Below are 14,424 nucleotides of genomic sequence, written 5' to 3' on the forward strand. Positions count from 1 at the left end.
ACTGGAAAAAGGAGGAAAATGTATGTATTTTTCATCGGAAAGCCCAGAGATACACATTGCTAATTGCTCCACTGCGATAGCTTGGAATGGGGATGTTTAGGTGGATATTACTAGCCAGTGTCATGTCAGGAGTGAGTGGGGATCCTGGAGAAACGGCTGGGGGCACAGCAAAGTGACCTGACGTTCTTAGGCATCTTGCATGAGCAGAAATTGTAATTTGGGCCCATCCCTAGCAGCCTCGGAGAGCATCCACGGAGGAAAAAATGCTTTTTCTGGGAAATAGTTCTGTGCTCATAGGCCCTGCCATCCAGAGATGGTGACTTGCACTGCAATGCACTAATACAAGGGCTCTCAACCTTTCCAGACCACTGTACCCCCTTCAGGAGTCTGATTTGTCTTGCATACCCCCTAGTTTCACCTTAAAAACTACTTGCTTACAAAATCAGCCTTTAAAATACAGAAGTGTCCCACCATGCTATTACTGAACTCATTTTTACCATACAATTATAAAAAAAATCAATTGGAATATAAATAGTGTACTTACATTTCAGTATCTAGAACAGTATAAACAAGTCATTGTCTGTATGAAACTTTAGTTTGTACCGACTTCGCTGGTGCTTTTTATGTAGCCTGTTGTAAAATGAGGCAAATGCCTAGGTGAGTGGATGTACCCCTTGGAAGACCTTTGTGTACCTGACTGAGAAACACTGGTCTAGGGTGTTTTGTTTTTGTTTTTTTTTTTTAAACAAGGGAACAGCAGTAATAATCATGTTGCATCATTGTGTCACATTATGATGCCTGGGGACCCAGACGTGATTCTGGGGCCTTGTGTGCGGGAGGCAGGGGTTGCACAGGCCACACTGTAGCAAGCTGGGAAACTTCCTGGGCAACCCTCCCCGCTGGCTTGGTGTAAGCGCGCGTGACGCGGATTGCTCCTAGTACTGGAATGGGCCTCGGGGCTCATCTAGTCCAGTTGTACCCCCAGTGCGGCAGGCCCTGGGGGCAGGACTAGCGTCAGCATCAGCATCAGCATTAATTAAGATGCTAATGAGCGATGCTATAACTAAGGAAGGGCGACGAGCCGCGTGGCTCTGCAGGGGATGGGGTTAGGGCGGGGCTCGCTCCACCCCTCTCCCCCCAGGGAGCCACGTGGGGCCAGGCAGCCACCGGCGCACGAGAAGCGCCGCCCCTGAGCAAGGGCCGCCCGCGCCGGACGCAGCCTCGTTCTGGCGGCCTGCTGACGTCCTTGCGACAGCCCCCTCCCCGCGGGGCTTGATGGGCCCTTCCCCCTCCGCTTCCGGCGGAAGTCTGGGGCCTTTCCTTTTCCGGGTACGGGTGCCCAGGCGGCGGACAGAGGCAGGCAGGACGGAGCGGCGGCGGCGGTGGCGGTAGTGGTGGGGGTGGCTGGCGCGTGTAATGGCGGAGCTGGCGCAGGGGCAGAGCGCGGCTCCAGTGGGGATTAAGTCCGAGGGCTTCGCCGACGCTTTGCACCGGGTCCGCCAGGTAACGGAGCCCGGCCACAGGAGCAGGCCTCGGAGCCGCTGCTAGGCCTCGGGGCGGGAGAGGGAGCGGGGCGGCCCGGCCAGGTGGCCAGTGGAGCAGCCTGCGTGTGGGGCGCAGGGGCCTGCGCCTCCTTCTGGGGAAGGGCCCGGGGGGCTGGAGCGGGGCCTGCGCGGGGGAAGGGGATGGCATGGTCGGGCGTCCTAGGCGCACCCTGGATGGGCGGGGAGCGCTGGGGCAGAGGCTGTGGGGAGCTGGGGAGACCAGTCCCGTGGCTCTCTCAGGCCTTGTTCACCACCTGCCCCACTTTCTCTCTGAAAAATAACGCCCGGACCTTGTGTCTGTGCAGCGCCTTTCATCACCCAGGAGACCAGAGTGCTTCTGAAAACACCTCCCCTCTGTAAGATTTAGAAAGTGTTGGGTGCGAGGGGAGGGAAATAGACCCCTAAGGGGTTTATAGGGATGCAAGGTTGAAGGAGGTCAGGCAGCTGGAGGTGCAGGTTCTGTGGGCTTTTGGGAGATACGGTTACTTTGCAGTTCAATGGTTGGGCTTCTGACACAGAAAAAGTGGCTGTTTCATAAAGAAATACTAACCTGCAACACTTTCCTTGGCAACGTTAATAGAAATAAGCATTCACCTGTTTTTTGTGTTTTGTTTCCTTTTTTTTTTTAAAAAGGATACTTAAGACTAGTCTAGATAAGTCAATTTAAACTATAATACAGGGAAAATACTGTATTTATCATTAGGGGTTAGTGTCCATCCCAGAAGAGGTGGAAAAGTGTAACTTCTGTGGTTCTAAAACAAAAATATTCAAAGATGGGTGGAGAGGGTTAGGGAAATCCAGACAACTTTTCTGCATAAAATCTAGGATGTCTGAGAAATTATGGTGCCCTTAGCAACATGCAAGTTTATGAAAAGTGATTTCAGAGACAAGAGGCCACTGCCTTGTGGGTTTTGCTAGTTGTGCAAAATTCATTCCTGTGTATTCATCTTTCTTGTTCCATATTTATCGCAGGTGTTAAATGCAACTTGTTCATTGTGGTTATTTACATTCCAACAGGACATAACATGGCTAACTACTAGAAGCAAGTCTTGAAGATTCTGTATGGTCTTACTGTCACTTTCCAGTATTGCTGGGGTGGTGGGGGGAAAAGATCTCTGTTGCCCAGATACTTGTGTTCTATTCTTTAACTGAGAAGTCCCTGGAGAAATAAGTTGGATCGTAAAACCTTTTGAGCTATTCTAATGAAATGAAAGGGCTCACCACTTTGTACAACTCGGTCATAAACCAATATGGTAGCGGATACTGATTTTTATCTAGTCTTCAGAGAATTGTGCAAAGACACTGGCTGTTCTAGGTAGCATATCATCTACTTTTTTTGAAACGACACATTATCTGCGACTTACTGCTTTTCAGCTATTGATCCAAAGCATCACATCTTAGTAATGTTTTACAATATGCAATAGGTAACTCTCATCTGCAGTGACCCAGACAAGGCAAATAAGATTTTTCAGTGGCTACTCAACTGTGTTGACGTGACTGTATGTTGATGTCCGAGTCTTCCTGTTAGCATCTGATCGTTAACCTTTAGAGGCTGTTGTATTGGGAAATATTGTAGACACACATGTCATAATCTGGACCTCTTACTGAAGGCCTCCAGCTGCAAAAATTCATTTTGAGTATTTGAGAATGTTTTCTGCCTTTTCTTAAGTAATGGATGGACTTTATCTTGGACAGCCTGCTCAGGTAGAAGAAAAGTTTCCATTATTTGCTGATCATTTGTGGCTTTTTGAAAGGAAACGGAGTACTGCATTGGAAACGTACTGAACTCGTACTGAATTGTACCATTCACTGGATCGATAACAAGTTAAATGTGAAGGAGAAATTTCTGAGACTGTATTGACCTGTGTATATTAGTGAAAGTTGATCACTTATCTAGCCTAATATGGCTGCTCTGTCAGATTTGTGGGTTATGGTAGGATTGTTCCACACGCTCATACACAGAGAAAATGGAGCATTAAACTGTAGTGTAATCGGGGGCCCTCATTAATTGTAAACTGGCTTTTCTTTAAGTTTTATAGGGGAATTAATAAATTGATATCCCTAGGCCCAGAATGCACTGAGTTACTCTAGTGAAAGCTTTGAAAGTCTTCAAAGCCATCTGCTTCAAATGAAGTGTCTTAGGAACAGGATGTTTTACAGGTCTTTATCAATGAAAATAAATGTGTCTGATAAATGTGGGCTCCCCCAAGATTTGGTAGTTGAGTCACTGATCTGCTATTCTATAAGATGGTTGAACAAAGCTGTCAAGCCAGGCAGCGTACAGTATCCTTTGGAGGAGGGAGGGAGAGTTGTTGATTCTGGGCAAAAAATAGAACTTAAGATCAAGCTCACTATCTTAATAGCTGTGAAGGGAGCTCATTAATTGAGTACAAGTAGTTTGGCTCATGCCTTGGTGTGATGTGACTAAATCCTTGTCACTGAGGTCTCAATGACCCATATGAAATGCGGTGGTCTTGGTTCACTTCCTACTGGGCAATTGTGTGCCTTACAAATCCAACTATCACAGTTCACACCTCTGGCATTCTTGTTGAATGGGGTGTAGAGACTGATTCTGCTGTCTTGTCCCTAGAGATGGTGACTAAAATTTTGGCTGAAATTAGGAAAGTTTGCACTGCACTTGTCCATGGCATACCTCTTCTGTAGGTAGATGTCATTGGGGGGAGGGGGGACTTCAGCAATATGGTACCTTTTTATGAACTCTGTTCACTTAAAAATCATGCAAACCCTAGGACTGCTACAGCTCTGCTTTGGCCCCAGGGTTATTGATTGATGTAAATACCCCCTCTTGTGGTTTTGAATAAATTTTGAGCTAAAGCTGCATATAGGACTGTTAATCTAAATGTGCTGGAGGTCCACTTTCACTTCTCATATGGGTTATAGTATTGTGAATCTGCATTGAACCATCAGTATTGTGGGCAACTAAATATTCAGATTAGTAGACCTACAGGATGATCATACACAGTAACTGCATGCTTAGACATGGTGAAATGAGCTGGCAACCACAGAAGTCTGTAAAACCTTTCAAAGAAATGAGTTATGTCTTGCTTTATTGGATTGTCCTAGGTGAACCCTTTTTTTTTTTTTTAATAGTAATGGTGTCAAATTTCTGATACAAACCTACAAAACAAAAAAATCCCTAAATGTATACTGACGCTTTGAGACACATGTTCTCCCCGCCTTCCATAGGGAATCTCAGATTGGTAGATTAGCTGACATATGCAGTAGCCAGCCTATATAGTGAGGCTGCTGATATTGTAATTTGGAATTCAATTGCTTTTGAGAGTTAGAACATTTGTATTACTCCTTTAAGGAATGTAACTTGTATTAACAAATTTTCCTGGTGATTCATTCCCCTCCCCTCCTTAACCAGTCTCACCTTGTAATAAATTATTTCTTTTTGTATGGTGCTAGTCCCCTCTCCACATGCACACGGTGCTCTTGCTGTGAAGTGATTTGCATCGTAAGAGTTCATCATAAAAATCTAAATTTGAGAAATTAGCCAGATACTTACTAGCCAGAGGTTTAAATTGACTATCTAGAGGAAGATACAAAAGACAAAGTTAGCAGGCCCTGTCGTTGATGTGATGTGAGGGGTAATGGCCTGGTAAGCCTTTGTTCTGCCAACCTTAGGTGCTGGGATTTTTATCATGGTCCCATCAGGGCCCTATGTGTAAACTCCATCTTTCATATCAGGCTCTACCTTGTAGGTCTCCTTTTTTAATTTAAAAAAAAAAAAGCGGGGGGGACAGGAAGAACACTCCAACCACTCCTTTGGAAGGGAGATACTTCTCTGCCTCTTTGTGCCTTTTCTGGACTCCTTCCTCCCCCTTCCCCACCCTTAGGTGTCACTACTCTGCATCTCCCTGGCCTTCCCCCCCCTGCCCCCCCCATCTCTTAGATTCTCTTCAAATAAATTAATAGCTGGTCTTTGCTGCTGCAGCTGGTTTTCCCAGTTAAGGCAAAACAAAATTTACATGGTTCTGGACAGTTTCACCACTCCTCACAGGGTTCTGGATAGCAGTTGAGAAACTGATGCAAATCACGTTACCTTCAGTATTCTGCTTGACAAACATGAGCAACAGCGGAGGCACTGGAGCTGTTTGAAGACTCAGGACGATAATACTTCACTGAATATTAAGATCTGAAAGATTATCTTTTTGTAGCCATAAGAAACTTAGACTAAATTCTGTAGAAGTTGATGGTTTAGGTGCTATCATACTTGCCTTCGAAACTTTCATCTTTCGCACATGAATGGATTTTAAATCCTTAAACAATATTGTAAAAGAAGGATGCACCAGAGGTATAAATGGACAGAAGTCTAAAAAGTACCAGGTCTCATGCCTCCCTAACTACTAGGAATACTTCAATTTAAAAAAAATTTATTTTTTATCTTCATTGTAAATAATAAATCACGTACAACTGTCACTTTTTTCCATGACTGTACCTCTGCAAATGTGTAGGTTTTGAATGGCCAGCCAAATCCCAGAAGTGGGACAATCTCAGAAATAATTTCTGCTTTAGTGATGTTTCTACAACACACTTTAGAATTAAACTGAATAAAGGCTTTTATATAGGGGGAATGGAGAATGACGTCTAGAGGGGTGAAAGCAGTAGCTAGCAGTACATTACTCAAGGTCATCCAGTCAGATAAGGACTAGGGCTGCATGCTTTTGTTAATTTCCTAGCTTCAGAATGCCTCATTTATCTTCCTGCAGAACCTGTAGTAATAAATGAGGCTCCTATTGTAACTTAAATGAGACATTAAAACATAATGTAACTGCTGCATCTATTCTAAATGTTTGCTAACTTTACATTGTAGTTTTTTATTTCCTCCCCCTCCCCCCATGGTAAGGAATTGGTCAGTGGTCCCTGTATAATCCAACAGCGGTCTTTAAAAATATTTTATTTTTATAAGACTTGACCAGCTTGAAATAATAGTGCATTGTGAAAATGCTGACTTTGAATTTTAGTCTAGTTTCTGTGGGCCAAATTCTGCCCTTGTATATTTTTGACTCTTAGCAGGGTAGTTGGGAAACAGCACAGGTGTAACCAAGGGCAGGATTTGGACCAAATGAACTATTTAAAGTATAAATTCAGTTGTGGAAATTGGGGGGGGGGGGTAGGACTCTCACAAAATAACTGTTAAAATGGGAGACTATTCTCAATAAACCTGTTAAAACATAACAGTAACATGTCACAGTATGTTCGGGCTGGCAGACCCAATCTATTGCAGATCTGTGGATTATAAATTATTACATAGGAGCTGTTAGCAGGTTCCAAAAACGGCTGTTAATCTTTATTTTTCAGTATTGAAGTGGTATTTGAAATGTAAATAGCTTTAATAAAGCAACCAAGCGAGGGATAGCAGATGGGAGGAGGGCCAGAAACATGTCATGGTATGGAATATGACAAGTTACATAAGCGGGCACCTGAGACACTGCATGTTTGGGGAGATGGACAGTACATATTAATGTGACCCCTAAAATGGTATTTACATGAAGCCAGTGATTTTTGGGTGACACAAATAAATCACACCTGAGTTGTTCTGTAATTGCAGCATTATGTGGAGCTGCATTATTCCATATATTAAAAGGAAACTAGATCACCTCAGATTGACCACCCCTTCCTCTTCAGTGGCTTCTAGAAAAGATGCAACTTGGGTTTCAGCTGCTCTGTTAATTTCCAGTTATACATGCAAGTGCACCCCGTCGAGATTACAAAAATATGATAGGAAAAAGAGGGAAATCAAGAACTTATTTCGCAACTTGCGTACTGATACTGTTATATATGTATTTTTTTTTTTTTTAAAGGAAGGGGGTGGACTGAAGACAACCGAAGGCCATTTTTATTCACTATAAGTAGCACAAACAATGTTTTTTTTTTTTACTCTTTTAAAAAAAAAAAAAAAAGTGAAGTGAAAAGCAGTGTCCTAGTGTAATAGAAATCCATGTTACAAAGAGCTTTCTACTTTACTTACTGCAGGTCCTGAATTTTGGACAGCCGGCTTTTCCTCTGCAGCAGTTGGTAGTGTCAGCAACTTGAACCCTTGTAGATATGTATCAGTTGTTGCAAGGAAAGCTACATTTTAGAAACACCTTTAGTTATATTTTTCCATCTCTTTTCCCTTTTTTATGAAGAACATCTGTGTAAAAAGATATTATTAATTTGTTCCTATTGCTTATTCTCTACTGAAATCCCAATTAATAGTAATCTGATAACAGAACTGATTGTGTGGAAATGATTTTCTGCTACTTTTTATTCTTCTGAACTAAATCCTCCATCAGACTCCTCATACAGAGCCTGTTGAAATATTTTTCCTTGGAAAAGAATGAGGGGAACAATATAGAATAAGACACTTTTCTGAACATCAGGTTTTGCATGAAACATCATTTCATATACTTTATGCTGCTCTTATTAACAAAAATCCCTTTTAAAAAAACGAGGGTGTCCCTACGTTTTTTTGGTGTCCCTACGTTTATTTTAGTTAGTTGTCTGGCCTCCATTGCTATGGTATCTGTACACCTCGCAGTCTTCAGTGTAGTTATCCTTGCAACACCCCTGTGAATTAAGAAGTGCTACTATCCCCATTTTACAGATGAGGAAATGAGGCAGAGAGACAAGTGACTTAACATCACACAGGGAGTCGTTGCAGAGCAGGGAATTGGGCTGCTGAATCCCAGGCTAGCACACTAACTATCGGACCGTCCTTCCTCTACTAACATCTGATATTTAAATAAATGCCTATGACATGGTACAGGAAACAAAGCTGGGCAAAGGAGAACGTATTGAAATAGGAATATCAGAAGTAAGCAGAAACAGTTAACTTGTGAAGTAAATTGCAGTTTTTTTCATCTTTGCGCCATGAAAGCCCTGATCTTAGTAGCTAAAAAGGATAAAACAGTAACAGGAGAAAGTGCTGTAGCGGACAGCAAGGACCAAAGAATTTAGTTGCTATGGCTGACATTTCACGTACGCTAATTTTTAAACAAAATCTGCTTCAACAGATCGCTGCTAAAATTGGAGATATTCCTCACTTGAATAATACTGCACCACTGGTGGACCCCTCTGTCTATGGTTATGGAGTACAAAAAAGGCCCCTGGATGATGGAGGTAAGTTGGCTATTTTTTGACAATAGGTATTTCAGATATAGCATTCAGGAATGTTTATTTGTGGACATCGAAATAGAGAATCAGTTTCGCATTTGTAGTAGGAATAGCCGAGATGACTTAGTGGATAATTTTGTGTGTCGAGATTGTACACAAGAATTCCTGTGCTGTTTAGTCTTGCTCAGATAGTACAACGCTCAGATTTTCAACCATATTGACAAAATTATACATTCTACAAGGAATATTATCAACTTACTAGTCTTTAGAGAGATTTAGCTAAGTAATAGAAATATTTAACATTTGAATTGTAAATGAGGTACCATTGTGTTAGGGACTATGTACACATAACAGAAAGATAGTTCCTGCCTGAAATTGCTTACAGTCTATATATAAAACCGTAAACGGCAGGTAGGTGATAGCACACGGTAGCTGTGAGATGATTATAACAAGTGTAACAAGCAGCAGTCACAGCATGACAGCTGGTTATGTATGCATCTCAGCACAAGTTTTATAGAGAGACTTAAGAAAGGAAACTGATGGGGATATTTCTTCCTTACTTCCTAGTGGGAAGGTTATTCCATATTTATCCATCACACTATTTCTTAACCCTTTCTCCAATGCATCTGGTGGTGGCCGTGATTTGAGTCAAAATACTGGACTAGATAGACCACCTTGTCTGATTCCTATTTTGTATTAATATTCCATTATTTAAAATATCCTTGTGAATTGCTAAAAATGTTTTCATAGATTCATAGATACCAAGGTCAGAAGGGACCACTCTGATCATCTAGTCCGACCTCCTGCACAGCGCAGGCCACAGAATGTCACCCACCACTCCTATGAAAAACCTCACCCATGTCTGAGCTATTGAAGTCCTCAAATCATGGTTCAAAACTTCAAGGAGCAGAGAAGCCTCCCTCCAGTCAACCATGCCCCATGCTACAGAGGAAGGCGAAAAACCTCCAGGGCCTCTCCAATCTGCCCTGGAGGAAAATTCCTTCCCGACCCCAAATATGGCAATCAGCTAAACCCTGAGCATATGGGCAAGATTCACCAGCCAGATACCCAGGAAAGAATTTTCTATAGTAACTCAGATCCCATCCATCTAATATCCCATCTCAGGGGATTTGGCCTATTTACCCTGAATATTTAAAGATCAGTTACTTACCAAAATCCCATTATCCCATCATACCATCTCCTCCATAAACTTATCGAGTAGAATCTTAAAACCAGATAGATCTTTTGCCCCCACTGCTTCCCTTGGAAGGTTATTCCAAAACTTCACTCCTCTGATGGTTAAAAACCTTCGTCTGATTTCAAGTCTAAACTTCCTGGTGGCCAGTTTATACCCATTTGTTCTTGTGTCCACATTGGTGCTGAGCTTAAATAATTCCTCTCCCTCTCCTATATTTATAGAGAGCAATCCTATCTCCCCTCAACCTTCTTTTAGTTAGGCTAAACAAGCCAAGCTCCTTAAGTCTCCTTTCATAAGACAAGTTTTCCATTCCTCGGATCATCCTAGTAGCCCTTCTCTGTACCTGCTCCAGTTTGAATTCATCCTTTTTAAACATGGGAGACCAGAACTGCACACAGTATTCTAGGTGAGGTCTCACCAGTGCCTTGTATAACGGTACTAAAACCTCCTTATCCCTACTGGAAATGCCTCTCCTGATGCATCCCAAAACCGCATTAGCTTTTTTCACAGCCATATCACATTGGCAGCTCATAGTCATCCTATGATCAACCAATACTCCAAGGTCCTTCTCCTCTTCCGTTACTTCTAATTGATGCGTCCCCAGCTTATAACTAAAATTCTTGTTATTAATCCCTAAATGCATAACCTTACACTTCTCACTATTAAATTTCATCCTATTACTATTACTCCAGTTTACAAGGTCATCCAGATCCTCCTGTATAATATCCCGATCCTTCTCCGAATTGGCAATACCTCCCAGCTTTGTATCATCTGCAAACTTTATTAGCACACTCCCACTTTTTGTGCCAAGGTCAGTAACAAAAAGATTAAATAAGATTGGTCCCAAAACCGATCCCTGAGGAACTCCACTGGTAACCTCCCTCCAACCTGACAGTTCGCCTTTCAGTAGGACCCGTTGCAGTCTCCCCTTTAACCAATTCCTTACCCACCTTCTGATGTTCATATTGATCCCCATCTTCTCCAATTTAACTAATAATTCCCCATGTGGCACGGTATCAAATGCCTTACTGGCTGGTAGTTTGACTTTTGTAAATTTTTCCTGTGTTTCTGGTGCTACAGAAGTCAGAATGGATGCTTGTGTCCATACGAATCTGTTTCATCAGTTGTACACTGCTCTTGGAACAGTGTTTTATTACCTGCTGCTTTACAGCACCAAGAAGCTCTCACTTCCTTGTTGCAGTGGTTGGATCAAAGGGGCTGTGGTCTCCTTTTCCTCACCAGATTAGAAAACTACTACTTATAGTTCTGTTTTTTTGCCTGAGAAAGGTACCCTTGCCGGGTGATTCTTTTCCACAAATATACTGTTCAGACTTTTTGAAATTTTGCATATAACCTTAACTTTCGCTCTTTAAATGTAGATGAACTTTCAGTCACTGGATTTTTTTGTGATGGGGTAATGCTCTAATGTAGAACAACACCAGAGCAGCACAGGGGAGGCAGGCAGGCTGGCAAACAGTCTCATCTTAGGGTTTCACCTGTGGAAGGAAAAATACCCCCTCCTCTCTGTTAATTCTTAATTGACTTGGGAAATGGAGGTGACAGGGTGCTAAGATGGGTGGACTGTCTCTTCCTTCTCAGGAATCATTCTGGGGCATGGGAGAGAAGTTCCTGGCCTGGTGTCGTCTCAGCTGTCAGAAGATTTCCCTGAACCCATTCCTTCCTTCAATATCAGCCCTCAGTGTCCTAAAGGAGACCTACCATTTGCTTACTATTCAGTTCAGTGGGATATTTCCTCTTGTGCACCCGTATGCATCGCTCTCTCTCTTGTTGGAGGAAGGAGCGTGTTCCTGTGAGACCAGCCACCTTCCATCTGGGCTAAAGCATCATTTTTTCAGTGCTTCCAATGCCCTGCTATGAGAGCAAGAAGCTTGTTCTAATTCTCCGCCTTCTGTATGGCAAAACTGTTACCAACTTAACCAGTGAACTGTTCAAACCTGATGCTCTTTCATAACCAAAATACACCTCTTCAGAGTGTTACTAGTTGCCTTAGTAGACTAACCAAAACTTTGTGTTTGACTAGACCATAAGTGCTTAGCACATTCATTTTGATCCAGTTAGAGCTGTAATAACCCCTCTTTCCTTTCCAGTGGTTCCGTGCTTCATTTCCTCTGAAATTCAACAAAAACAAATGTCTGATGATGGGCTTACATCTCTAATGAGGGTGTTTTTGGAGTTTTCCTCCATTCCAGAATTATGCTTACTACAGTGCTCAGTGATGGGGCCTAACGCTTCTTCCAATGAGAGTTGAAAAATATTTTACTGACTGCAGTGAACGTAAGAACAGCCATACTGGGTCAGACCAATGGTCCATCTAGCCCAGTATCTTGTCTTCCGACAGTGGCCACTTCCAGATACTTGGGGGGAATGAATGTATGCAGTGATCCATCCCATGTTGTCCAGTCCCAGCTTCTGGCAGTCGGAGGCTTAGGAATATAGAGTTATGAAATTGCATCCCTGACCATCTTGGCTAATAGCCATTAATGGACCTATCCACCATAAACTTGTATATTTCTTTTTTGAACACAACTATACTTTTGGCCTTCAAAACATCACCTGATTGACTGTGCGTTGTGTGAAGTAGTACTTTATGTTTGGTTCTGGTGTTATGTGAAGGGGTAAATAACACTTTCCACAGCATTCACAATTTTATAGACCTGTATCATATTACCCCTTAGTCTTTTCTAAAATGAGCAATCCCAGTCTTTTTAATCTCTCCTCGTATGGAAGCTGTTCCATACTCTGCACCTTTTCCAATTCTAATCTTTTTAGAGATGGGCAACCAGAACTGCAAGCAGAATTCAAGATGTCATACCATGGATTTATATAGTGGCATTGTGATATTTTCTGTCTTATTTATCCCTTTCCTAATGGATTCTAACATTGTTAGCTTTTTTGACTGCCACTTCACATTAAGTAGATGTTTTCAGAGAACTATCCAAGAACTCTCTGGAGTTGTAACAACTAATTTAGAACCCATCATTTTGTATGTATGTTTGGGTTTATTTTTCCAATATACATTGCTTTGCACTCATCAGCCTTGAATTTCATCTGCCATTTTGTTGTCCAGTCATGCAGTTTTGTGAGAACCCTTTAACTTTTCGTGCTCAGCTTGGACTTAACTAACTTGAGTAATTCAGAATTGTGCAAATTTTGCCACTTCACTGTTCACCCTCTTTTCCAGCTCACTTATGAATATGTTCAACAGAACAGGTCTCAGTACAGATCGTTGGGGGACCCCACTATTTTTCAGTCTCTCCACTGTGAAAACTGACCATTGATTCCTACCCTTTGTTTCCTATCTCTTATGCAGTTATTGATCCATGAGAGGACTTTCCCTCTTATCCCATGACTACTTACTTTGCTTAAGAGCCTTTGGTGTGGGACCTTGTCAAAGGCTTTCTGAAAGTTCAAGTACACTATATATAAACTGGATCACCCTTGTCCATATACTTGTTGACCACCTCAAATAATTCTAATGGATTGGTCAGGTATGATTTCCCTTTACAAAAGCTTTGTTGATTCTCTTCCCCAACATATTGTCTTTATGTATATATCTGATGATTTTGTTCTTTACTAAAGTTTCAACCAATTTGTCTAGTTCTGAAGTTACTTACCTGCTCGTAGTTGCTAGGATCATCTATGGAGCCTTTTTTAAAGGCATTACATTAGGGATCCTCTAGTCATTGGTTACAAAGGCTGATTTTAAGCAATAGGGTTACATACCCCAGTTCTGCAGTTTCACGTTTGAGTTCCTTCAGAACTTTTGGGTGAGTACCATCTAGTCCTGGTGACTTAGTGTTTAGTGTGTCCCAAAACCACCTCAATCTGGGACAGTTCCTTAGATTTGTCACCTACAAAGAATGGCTTAAGTGTGGGAGTCTCCCTCATCTTCTCTACAGTGAAGACCAATGCGCAAAATGCATTTAGCTTCTCTACAACAGCATTGTCCTCCTTGCATTTAGCTTCTCTGAATTGGAAATGGCAATGAATTGTCAAGCTTACCACATCTAAGTGTGAGGGATGATTGTATAAAAAAGCTTATGTGAAAACAAACCTGCCTTTAATCTTCTTACCCTTAAGTAAATATCAATCGTATAGTAGTAATAAATTCTGCATGTTTACTTGCTTCACTAATCTGCCAAAATAAGATTGTGGCATGTATTTATGCCCTTAGAATGAAGAAATTAACAGACCAGTTGCATTGGGGAGGGGAAAAGAGAAGAATGAATCCCTCTCTACCATGGGGCACACACTTTATCAGTCTCTGGACTGGAAATTCCTGCATGTTGCACAATCACCTAGTCTGTATTTGGCAAGTAAGAAATTTCCCTCTGGCACTTTTTTGCCATGCCTTTTATTAAAGTATCCTACCTTTGATTTTAACTTGTTGTTGCATGCACTGTTACATAACAAGATATGAAAAACTGAGCTCAATTATATCAAGTTCCGATGAAATATTTTTAATTCATACTTTTCATGTAACTAGATCAAAACTGATAGTCACTTCAATAATTATGAAGCAGGAACAGTTCCCCA

At 41.9% G+C, this 14,424-nt stretch overlaps 1 protein-coding gene across 26 annotated transcripts in view; it reads left to right on the forward strand.

Moving 5' to 3' along the window:
* The first annotated feature begins 1,078 nt into the window (after window positions 1–1,078).
* FUBP3 (far upstream element binding protein 3) overlaps window positions 1,079–14,424 on the forward strand; it is a 58,129-nt gene continuing 44,783 nt past the window's right edge. For 5 of the 26 annotated variants that reach the window (XM_043498575.1, XM_038374464.2, XM_038374454.2 and 2 more), the window contains exons 1-2: window positions 1,363–1,503; window positions 8,570–8,675. In XM_043498575.1, coding sequence (XP_043354510.1) covers window positions 1,417–1,503; window positions 8,570–8,675 — 193 coding nt within the window. In that variant the 5' untranslated portion in view covers window positions 1,363–1,416. Of the gene's footprint in view, window positions 1,504–8,569; window positions 8,676–14,062; window positions 14,205–14,424 lie in introns of those variants that run through there. The other 21 variants (XM_043498563.1, XM_043498564.1, XM_043498572.1 and 18 more) reach the window with 19 other exon arrangements.

This window comes from Dermochelys coriacea, chromosome 16 (genome assembly GCF_009764565.3).
Source record: "Dermochelys coriacea isolate rDerCor1 chromosome 16, rDerCor1.pri.v4, whole genome shotgun sequence".
Lineage (NCBI taxonomy): Eukaryota > Metazoa > Chordata > Testudines > Dermochelyidae > Dermochelys > Dermochelys coriacea.